The following is a 12,090-nucleotide window of genomic DNA, read 5'->3' on the forward strand; positions in this document are numbered from 1 at the left end:
GTCAATAATAGATGTCTCAATGTTAGTAGGAATAAGTAATAAAAGGATGTCATTCTCAAATCTTCCAGTCTTCATATGCCAATACTAGACACCCTCAAATCTTCCAGTCTTCATTTCTGATCATACTGAATTTCATAAACGTTTTCAGAATATGCTTAGAGTCCCAATTCTACTACTAAAGACACAGACTATGTTCGTCCTATAATTTCTCAATTTTATGATGCATATGCATTTTTTGTTCTAATTAGTTTTTTTTAGTTAATATCTATTATTCATAATTCAGCTTAAATGCAATCTTTTCCACTTAACAGGTGTTGAAAGTCTCATTAATGAAAAGGCTCTGGGGCATTATATTGGATCCCAGCTCATCAAAGTCTTCTATTGGATCGCTCTGTATAAGTTCTTTCACACAGTCTTGTTCTTACATTGCTGGTCTCTTACGATCTTGGATTTCATACAAGAGAAGATTAAGAGCAAACGGTAACATTTCAGGAAGGAACATGAGGCAAAGAGATAGTGAGCAAATCGGAATTCATGTCTCCATTTGGAATACAAAGAGAAAATATGGGTCTGAGAGCTCCTTGGAAGGTGAGCGAAGAGAAATTGTAAACAAGGGATCGCTCTGTCACATTGTAGAATGATATCTGTCCATACGCATAATCTAGGAAGACTCCCACTTTAAGCATTTGCTTTCTCAAGCAGACCTTTTTTAAAGGGGGAAAGACCCAGAAGGTGTAACTGGTCCCCATCAAGGATCCTGTGAGTAAGACTTTGGAAGCTTCAGCCATGTTGCCCTTTCTGTCTGTGGAGTCCTCTGAGATGCCCAACTGCCACTTTGTTGCCATTTCCACATCCACCTCCCAGTAGTGCCTTCCTGAAGTAAAGCTTTCCAAACCCATCACTGTAGCACCGAAGTCCAATCTCCCTGGGTGGCAAGGTACACCCTGCTGGATATTTCCAATTCTCACTCTTCTCAGGTCCTCAGATAAGACTAGGCAGGGATGAGCTGTTTCAGGATCCAAAGTTATACGTCCTACAGGGAGAGAGAAATGAGTTACCCTAGGGGCTGAATCAAAGCCAATGGTGGAGACATGACTTCTGATGGCAGACCCTTCCTAAAAAGTAGGCATGAGTCTCAGGCACAGACAAAGCAGAGGCAATTTAGGGGATCCCAGGGAAAGGGACCTCCAAACTATGCTTCAATAAATAGACAACATAGAAAAAAAGTCAATAAAATGATAGACAGGTACATAGTCCACCTAGGCAGACACAATACAATAGAATAAGGAACAATATAAATAAGGAACCAAGGAGAGGTTCGGAAGTACCTTCAACCCTGAGGCTGTACAGCTGTCCTGGTAATCAGTCCCACCCAGACTTCAGCTGGGATCCAACCCTAGCTCGATAAAGATCTTCTCTATGTTTAGAACAACCCAAAGCACCTGTGTCTATTAACAGAATAGTTCATTCATGGCTCTTTCCTCTATTCATCTTAAATATCCCGTGTTATGTAAATTCCTAAAATTGCTGACATCAGGCACTCAACATTAAGTAAATCAAAGGAGAGCATATTAGCAAAGAAAACATATGAAAATCCTCCAGAAAAATGAAGCTGATAATGAGGAAGCACAATGTAATTCCTTACACAAAGGAAAGTGAAAAAAAAAAAATAAAAAATAAAAATAAAAAAAAAAAACAAAGGAAAGTGATACCTGCCTTGTTCATATCTCGGACTACCCTGTATCTCTTTTTGCTCAACTCCCAAATACTTGATTTTTCAGGAGTTGGTCCTGAGATGTCCTTCTTTTACAATTTGTATAATGGTGTATTCTCTTCCCTAAACGACCTCAGCTAGCCTCAGTATTAAATGTGTTCTGTATGTGCATAACTCACTCTGTAAACAAACTGACTAGTTAGATATAACACGTGAATATCAAACCTAATATACCCAAAATGGAATTCCAGCTCCATCACTCTCTAGTCTCTACTTCTCAGTTAATAGAACCCTTGTTGCTTTAGTTGATGAAGCCATAAATCCGGAGAAGTCTTGTATTTCTTATTTCCTTTAACATCTAATGCAGCAGCAAGTTCTGTAAGTTCTATTACTTAACTTCAGTAAGTTAAATTAACTTAAGTCCCTGGTCTGGCAGCCTGATTCACATTATTAGAGTGGTCTCAAAAGCCACATGCCTTGAACTATAAATTGCAAGGTGTCCCAGACTCTTAGTATCTCCAGGAGACTGGCAGAAACAATGCAAATTCTCTCTGCAAACATACACAACTTTATTCCTGGCTTCAAAGAATTTCTAAAATAATGATGGAGGAACAAAGAGAAACTTACTATCAAAAATAATAAGCACACATCTGCAAAACAGAAAACTACAATTGAGTGAGACTAGCAGAAATAAATCTGTAAGGAATTTTAAATAGTGGAATTTATTAGGCAAAGACTCTAGAATAACTTTGTTTGCTATGTTGGAAGAAAAATAAAATCTTGAAAATATCTATAGATTGTAGGGGCAGGGGTGTAGCTCAGCGGTAGAGAGCATGCTTAGCATGAGTGAGGCTTGGGTTCAATTTGAAGCACCCCTTCCCCAAAGCAACCCATCATCACCAAAAAAAGGTCTACAGGATGTAGGGAACTAAGCCAGCCTAAATCTGACAGAGGATCAAATATATTATCTAGAAATCAAAAGCAAAAAGTTAAAAGCTACAATGGATGATTACAAAGTAAGCAAGCTACAGACATGAATCTATATGAAAAATTCTTAACAAAATGTGACCACATTGAATATTACAATATATATAATAGGTAAAACATCATCACCAAGGTTTACCCTGCAAATGCAAATAAGCATAAACTACATTAAAAAATCAACTTCATAAAATACATATAATATTTATATCCTAAAAACTATAAAATATTAATGAGAAAAACCAAAGAACTAAACAGATGGAAACCACAAGTTGGTGCATGTCTATAATCCAGCTTCTCTTAGAGAGAGAGAGAAAGAGAGAGACAAGAAGACTCAATACTGTCTGGAAATCAATTCTCTCCAAACTGATCTACACAGGCAATGTAATATCAGTCAAAATTCCAGCAGTCTTACTTTGAAAAAGTCAACAATAAATCTGTATGGCATGATGTAATGTGGGACAGGTTGCATCAGAAAAGAGGAAACTTAACTTGCTGTCTGCTACCCGCTTCCCAGTCCTGGGGCCACATGTAGCTAAGAGAGCACCTAGCGATTAGCCAAGGCATAGCCATGGGTTGTGATGAAGAATCAGACCACCTCTAGGATAGGCTCAGAACCCTTCTACCCTCAAGGACAGCTCCTGTCTCCCATTACTGCCAGTAGGATGGGTGTAGGTGTAAATTCTCCCCACCCTGCTGACCTTTACCCTGATTGGCTCCTGTACATTATATTAGCTGTGTGCCTTTTCTCAATAAAGGAGATCCTGCTTTGACTGTTCTCCCTGGAGCCTCTGATTGTCCTGGGGTGGGGGAGGGAGGGCGGGAGGGCATGCTCCCCCAATCTCTCCCAATCTCTCCCGCAGGTCAGGAGGGAAGGTGGGGGTGGGGCACGACTTAAATAAAAAAACCTAGGATACACAAAATTATTTTGAAAAAAAAAATAAAGAAGATTTGGAGAACTCCTACCTGCATTCAAGACTTCCTATAGAGTTATCCATCAAGCCAAAAGTGTTATTGGCAAAAAGACATAATGATCAATAAACCTATTAGAGTCCACAAATCGGCCTGGTCATATATGTCAATTGATTTTTAACAAACATGCCAAGTAAATTTAATAGAGAAAGGATAGTGTTTCCAGCAAATGGTACTGAACAGATTGGATGACCATGTACAAAATAATAATAATCTGAGACTAGGGTGTAGCTCAGTAATAGAGCAAATGCTTAGCATGCTTTAGCTCAATCTTCAGCACCACCAAAACAGAAGAAAAGAAACATAGAGGAAAGAGAAAGTTTGAACCATTTCTTAAGCCACATATAATTATTAACTCCACATATAATTATTAACTCCAATAGACCTAAGTGTAAAACCTAAAACTATTAAACTTCTAGAAGAAAATCTGCCTTGGTTAAGGCAAAAAACAACACAAAAAAGAAAATTCATTAAAAAAATTGATGAATTGAGCTTTGTTAAAATTTAAAACTCCTATTGTTCAAAAGACATTTTTGGGAAAATTAAGAAGTGATTAAGACCAGTCTATGAGAAAATATATGAGAAACATATCTGGTAAGCAATAATTAAATAAATATATGAAGAAATTCTAAACTCAATAAAATATACAACCCAATTTAAAAAATAGGGTCAACCACAAGTTGGTGCATGTCTATAATCCAGCTACTCAGGTGGCTAAAGTAGGAGGATCCCAAATTCAAGGCTAATCTCAGCAACTGCAGCGAGGCCCTGCACCAAGATAAAATTAAAAAGACTAGAGATGTAACACATTGGTAAAGTTGCCCCAGGGTTAAATCTCTCAGTACAGGGGGTGGGGGAACTATAGCTCAGAGATAAGAGTGCTCTAGTACAACAAAAAGAAAAAAAGGAAAAAAAAAAAAAAGGAACAGTTTGGAGATCTACTTCACAAAAGTTGAGATACAGAGGGTAAGGATAAATAAACACATGAAAATATACCCAATCATAAGTTATCCCAGAAATGCGAATTAAAATACCCGTCTATTAGGGCAGATGTAATAAAAGAAATTGATGTTACCAAATGCTGGTGAGGATGAAGGGTGGCTGACTCTTTCATAAAATATAAGTGAAAAATGGGAATGAAAAATCATACAGGCAACATAGAAAACAAGCTTGGAAATCTCACTCTACTGCACTGTGCTAAGAGAAAGAAGGCTGACCACACATTTCATGACTCCATTGATGAGACAAGTGGGAAAAATGGAACTAAAGGAACAGGCTGTATCATTTTGTTCCATGTTGAAATTTCTCCCCAAACTTTCAAGTAGCAGAATCTGCCTATGATGATGTTGCAGAGTTGGGAAAATGATAAAGAAACTGCAGAGGAAATTTGCATATTTTTCCTGGTAGTTATCTAACAAGTACAGCTTATTAAGCTCTTTAATTCTTAAACTTCTAGAATTTACTTTTATTGATGGTAGGATACTAACTTGATTCTCAGCTGTAAAAATAGAGTATCCTCTACTCACAGATCCTGTCAACTTACTTTGGAGCACTGGTAGCATCGGGTTCATTCCTCTTACTTGGCATGAACTCAGGTCTGTGATGCGAGCAGGCTCAAGACACTGGAGCAGTAGTGACTCACTCCTGTTTAAAAAAGTGGCAATCTCGGTTATCTCCAGGCCCCTCCATCTAGAAGATGGATCTCATTACATTCTATCAGTTCATATGACCGCTTCATCTCTACCCGATGTCCTTGACCCCCGTGTGAGCTCAAAACACCAGACTCCTGATTCTGACTCAAAATTTTATATTTTTTCAAAATGCAAACTTACCTTTCCAAATAATACCTTGCATTCTAGGAGGAAAAAAAGAGACAAGGTTACTACTGGGTATTGGAGCCACGTATTTTGTGATATGTGCCTATGAAAATATCCTTTCTTGCAATATGAACTTGCCCCATAATGCTTTTTTAAACTGTTTATTTTTAAACAGATATATAAAAACATAAAAATTATACATATTTGTGGGATATCAAGAATGTTTGACACATGTATACTTTTTTTTTTAATGGTTCTTAACTTCTGAGGAACCTCCACACTGTTTCCCATAATGGCCACACTAACTTACATTCCCAACAAAAGTGCACATAATGCTTTTGGCAGCTGGAAAATTCGCCTCCATGCATTGTTGAAGATCATTGGATGCTGTGTTCTGGAAGTGACCCCTATTAAATACTGTCTACTTTTCACTTCTCAAATACTGTAATGAAGGGTGTTTCCCAGAGTCTTACCTGGAGCAGTGTTAAGACAGACTCCGCACACTTGTTCTTCAGCTCTGTGATGATCCTTTGGAGGCTGCAGAGCTGTTCAGAAATCTTGACTTCACTCTCCTTCAGTTTATTCATGTTCTCTCTTCCCAAATAGTGCAGTCTCTGTAGAAGCATTCCTTTATTATTATTCAACAACTGGAATTTTTTTCTTATTTACTAATGTTTTTTTAAAAAACTGTTATTCTTCCTGCCAGCTCACACACACTAGACCATGATATCCTTCTGTGTCAAGCAGGGCAGCTGTCAATAGAAACTTAGGTATGATACCTAACATGTTTAAGTTGAGGCATGTGTGTGCACATAGTGTATTTACTCAGGTTAATAATATGTATATTTGGGGCTGGGGATATAGCTCAGTTGGCAAAGTGCTTGCCTTGCATGCACAAGGCCTTGGGTTCAATCCTCAGCACCACGATAAAAAAAAAGTATTTTCTTTTACTATGGCATTTTGTTTAAAAAAATTTACTATTTCCTTCATTAAATTAAAATTCACCAAAATTACTATACTTTTTTTTACAGATTAAATTACTTCAATTAATAAGATTAGATAATTAGCCAAAATATCAGTTTTCCTTTTATTCTTCTAAATGTATTCCACCTAGTCACCTATGCACATTATTAAAAAAAATGATGGTATATCATATTCTGTTGCTAATCTGACACTTTCTTTTTTCTTGAAGAGTATTCCTCATTTGTATACACAGAGCCATGGTATCCCTTCTACAGGGTATTGATTGATATAGGTTTTATTTAATCTCTTAGTATCAATACATGCCAACATTAATATTAATGCCTACTATTTATCAATTGCTTAAAATGTGCAAAACACCAGTTAGTGAGCTTTCTGTAGAATAACTCACTCAAAAAGCAACAATGCTAAAATTTAGAGGCCACTGTTATCTTCATTTTGTAGTTAAAGAAACTGAGTCAGAGGTTAAGCAACATGTCCAAGGCCACCTAGGAGCAAGTAGATGGCAGAGGACAAAAAGGAACCTCATTGAACTAGCTTCAAAGGTTAATTCTGAACTATGACTTTGTACTCAAACTCACTTTACATGTTTCTTGATTCACTTGTCTTTTCATACGGATGTAAATTTATTTGCAGTATAATATAGTAAAATTTATATACAACTTATAGGCATATTTTATCTTATCCATGTGCCTTTCTTATATACATTTGAGAATAAATTCACAGAAACAGAATCGCTATACACACACACACACAAACACACACACACACAGAAGACATCTGTAGTTGTCACTAGGAATTTTACTCTAGTAAATTGACATAGAATTGACATAATGTTCAGATCTTTTTCTCTTTTCCAAAATACTATGAGGATGTTATTTTTAATATCTCACTTGTAGCATCTCCTGGGACTTCTCCTCCAGCTCTGTGGCAAATCTGTTCAGATGATTCAGACTGACTCCTCTTATGTTTGAGTCACATTGGTATCTGTGCAGTCTCAGGAAGTTCAGCTCATTCTCTTCACTCAACAACCGGAACTGCATGCTATATTCAGACTCAATCATCGTTTTAAAATTCTGCTCCTCTTCCTGCATCAGATATTAATAGGAAAGATTTCAGGTTAAACATGACAGATTGACCTCAAATAGAGATCCTATTTCCATCTCTAACCACAATAAAAAGGCAAGGAAATACAAAGGAGAAGGGAAGAAATAAAAGGCATAAATCCAAAGAACAAAATAAATTTGAGATTAGTTAAGAAATCGACGTGATCTAAAACATGAAATGCAGATGAAGGAAGGTTACCTGGTTTCAAAAGCTACAGCAAATACAACTTCTAAGCAAAGAGGAAGAGACTGGGAAATTGGAAGGTGGTGTCGATCCTTTGGATAGGGAGTGTGAGAAAAATGGAATCAAGGGTGGGAGACACCAATGTTTTTAGACAAGCCATTGGAAGAATAGAGTTATGAAAATGTAAAAATATAGATAAAATTATGGAAAGGTTAGATCCCAAGGTGTGGATATACAAGTAACTCAGTTTGGGATACAATAAATTTGGTTTTGATTTGTCCATTAGACATGAGAGATACATAGGAAACTGAACATGAACGTCTCCCATTTGGAAGTCTGGGAGTAGTCATCTTAGAAGATACTTAATCCAGGAGACTCAAAGGAGTAAAGATTTATCAAGAACCTGATCATTTCTTACCACCTGTTCTATCACCAGTTTACCATTGCCCTTTCCTGGTTTCTTTACAGCGCTCTTCCCCTTTGCTTTTACCCTCCTGTGACCTATTCTTACTCAGGCAAAAAGAGTGTTTCTGTGAAAATAAAAGTTAAATCAGGTCACTCTTCTGTTCTAAACTTTCCGGCAATTTCCTGACAGTCTGACATGACTGTCTCTTCTATCTTCTGACCTCATCATCTACAGTCTCTACTTTGTTCTTACAGCCCCAGGCAAGTCCAGGCCAGTCTCCAGGACTTCCTACTTGCCATTTCCTGTGCCTAGAATGTTCTTCTCCCAGAGGACTACAAGTCTCAATGCCTTACCTCCTGTTATCATTCACCACGTAACACACTATACATCTAACTGGTTTTGTTTATGTCCACTAGAATGTAAGTTCTACAAGGTCAACATTGTTTTGAAAAATTGCTATATGGCTTGGCAATTCTTCTCTTCTATCATCTCCAACTGGACATTTATATTCTCTAAGAACTGTGTGTAAGAGAGAAGACTTGCAGTCTGAAAGTCTGGAACAAAATAGGGTTATGTATGAAGACACAGTTGGACATCAGTAATGGAATGTGCATAATATGGTGGTTTGAATAGCAGTTCTCAAACTACCATTCAAAAAACTTCACAGTTTATATGGTCACCAAAAATACACGAGGTGGTCATCCTCCTACGTCACTGGTGTAAACCTTGTTATTAATCTATTTGATCTTTGCCAATGAGGACTGGAAACGCCATCTCACTAACATTTTAATAAAGTTAATTTGTATTTCCTCTTACCATGAAAAATGTTCAGAATCTTTGTGTGTTCAAAACATATTTGCAAAAATTAAGACACACAACACACACACACACACACACACACACACACACACACACACAAGGCTGGGCACAGTAGCACATGTCCATAATCCCAGTGATTTGAGAGCCTGAAGCAGAAGGATTTAAAGTTCAAGGTCAGCCTCAGAAATTTAGCAACCTCTAATCTCAAAAACAAAACAAAACAACAATGACAAAAAAAAAAAAAAATAACAAAAAAGGGCTAGAGATATATTTCAGTGTTAGAGCACCCCCGGGTTCAATCCTCCTACTATGGGGAGTGGGAGCAGATGCACACACACACTAAACAAAGAAACAAAGCCAAAAACAAAAAAGGAAAAACATCAAAAAGAAAAAAAATTATAATTTCTTTTCTACAAACTCTCATTTTTCTTTCTTTTTTAATTATATAAGACAGTGGAATTCATTACAATTCTTATTACACATATAGAGCACAATTTTTCATATCTCTGGTTGTATACACAGTGTATCCATACCAATTTGTGTCTTTATACCTGTACTTTGGATAATAATGATCATCACATTCCACCATTATTAATAACCCCATGCCCTCCCCTTCCCCAAACTCTCATTTTTCTACATTTTTTCTATTGTCATATTTTCTTTTTGACTTTATTTATTTTGTGGCACTGAGGATTGAACCCATGGCCAGATGCATGCCAGGCAAATGCTCCACCACTGAGCTATATTCCAGCCCCTTTATTTTTATCTTAACAGAGTTTCATTAGGTTGACCAAGTCTTATTGACTTTTAAGAGCTCTTTATACATTAAAATATTGGCATTTCCCAACCCCCATGTACTTCAAATACCTTTTCCTGCTTTTGACATTCAACTTCATTTATATTATTTGCTATTCAATATTATTAGTAATTTTCCCCCAAGAATGAAAATAAGCACTAACCTGAATCACCCGCATTCTTTCTTGCTCATCAGTCAATATGCTTTTAGCTACATCAAGTTTCATTCTTAATGTGTTCAATATTTCCTGGAATAATTTCTATAGAGAAATAGATAGCAGAATTCCAAGTAAGCTAATTAATTGCTCTAGAATGAGACTCTATCCTTAGATAACTAAAAGGGTAAGCCATCTATTTGTTAGCTTTAAAGCTGAAGTTTCAATAAATATGACATTTCTTTTTGTCTTTTCTCTCTCTCTCTCTTTTTTTTTTTTTTTTTGGCACTGAACTTTGAACCCAGAGGCACTCTACCATTGACTTACACCTCTAGCTCTCTTTATTTTTTTCTGTTACTTTAAAAAAAAAAAAAAATATATATATATATATATATATTTAATTGTAGACAGACACAATACCTTTATTTTATTTGTTTATTTCTATGTGGTGCCAGGGATCAAACCAGTGCCTCACGCCTGCTAAGCAAGCGCTCTACCATTGAGCTACAACCTTGTCCTGTTTATTTTGTACTTTGACATATTGTCTCAATTAGTTGCCCAGTCTGGCCTCTAATTTATGATCCTCCTGTTTCAACCTCCAGAGTTGCCAGTATTATAGGTGTGTACCACTATACCTGGCTTGGTATTTCTTAATAGATATTAACTAAGGGAAAGGTTTTGAAGGATCAGAATATCTGTCCAATCAATCAAAAGGAGGAGTTGACCAGGTATTGTTTTGGAATTTGCACAAAACTTACCTTGTAATTCTCAGCAGCTTCTTGTATCCCATATACTACGTGATCCTTGTGCTCCTGGGATTGGAAGCACTTGCCGCAAAGTGTGACTTGGTCATTGTCACAGAATAGCTGTGGTGGTTCCAGGTGTGTCTCACAATAGGCATTTTCTCTGATATTGTGTTGTAGCTGGGGGTTGAGCTTTTTAGACATCCTGCTTTGCTGTCCCTAGTTGAAGATAAGGCTGCTTATTTCTGATGTCAAGTAATTCCCTACCTCCTGAACAGAAAATGATGGACAGGCTTCCTCTGTTTCTCGAGCAGTCACACTTGGGAACATCAAGGTCTACAGTGAAACAAGCATCAATGACCCAAGAAGGTAGTCCAGGCACACAGAGCAGGTTGGCATACCCAGTCCTCCTCAAATCCAGCAAATCTTTGAAAGCTACATGCTTGAGGAAGGAGATTTATTATGTTGGGATTTACTACATAGAAAGGCTGTCCCAAGTTTTCTGACAATCTTAAGGAAAAGACTGAAAATTAATTACAAGCAACAGCATAACAGTCATTTACTGGGGGTAGGGTGTCTCAGTAAAAAGCACAATATAAATATGCAGTACATAACTAGGGTGAGGCAAAAACAAAGCACCTGTTTAAGCAGTGCATGCTGGCCCTGTGCTCAGCAGGAGCCAGGAATTGAGGGTCTTCTTTGAGTAACTCTTAAAGGAGAGGAGCCTAGGAACCCAATTTAAGGAAGCACTAAATATCAGACTTGCAGAGGTGCATAGGAGCCTGGGAGTTGGGAGCCTCCTTAAATTTTTACCTAAGTGTCCCATCTTGCTTGATCCTAGAACTGATCATTAAAGAAATCACACACACACACACACACACACACACACACACACACAAAGGGACATTATATATTCTCCTACTTTGTTTTCTAGGAAAATGATAAGTGATCTGATCTCCTGCATCCCTATTCCTGAATCCACAGGATTACCTTTGACCAACATTTTCACATTTTCTCTGGAAGTATTATTCTGATGTTATTGTTAAAGCATATTACCTCCTCAATTTTGGAAACTCTTCCCCAATGAATGTCTTAGTTTCCTTGTCTAAACAAGCCATCATTGGGTGATATCATAACACCAAGTACCAATTTCTCAAAATCCTCCCTTCTAGTCACATCTGCCCCTATCTCACTTTGCTAACTGGCTCTTCTGACAGTATGATAGGTCTCAGGTCTCCTAACCTCCTTTCTTCCTTCTCTTCTGTCCCCACTGACACTCTTTTTTTTTCCCATCTTCCAGATCTTCTACCTTTTCATTTTTTTTCTTTTTGATTTAATGTAAGATATTAAAAATTTATAATGCTTAAGCAGATTAACATGATACTCATTTTTTAAATTTTATTTTATCTAGGTATAT

At 37.0% G+C, this 12,090-nt stretch overlaps 1 protein-coding gene across 1 annotated transcript; it reads right to left on the reverse strand.

Annotated features, from left to right (window-relative positions):
• Nucleotides 1-488: 488 nt before the first annotated feature.
• On the reverse strand, nucleotides 489-10,877 carry Triml2 (tripartite motif family like 2). Its single transcript, XM_076852425.1, has 7 exons — nucleotides 10,689-10,877; nucleotides 9,940-10,035; nucleotides 7,359-7,553; nucleotides 5,958-6,098; nucleotides 5,500-5,522; nucleotides 5,211-5,311; nucleotides 489-1,033 (listed from the first exon to the last, which is right to left on the reverse strand). Exons 1-7 carry the CDS (start codon nucleotides 10,875-10,877, stop codon nucleotides 489-491), a joined length of 1,290 nt encoding a protein of 429 aa, XP_076708540.1.
• Nucleotides 10,878-12,090: the final 1,213 nt, after the last annotated feature.

Source organism: Callospermophilus lateralis, chromosome 4, assembly GCF_048772815.1.
Source record: "Callospermophilus lateralis isolate mCalLat2 chromosome 4, mCalLat2.hap1, whole genome shotgun sequence".
NCBI lineage: Eukaryota > Metazoa > Chordata > Mammalia > Rodentia > Sciuridae > Callospermophilus > Callospermophilus lateralis.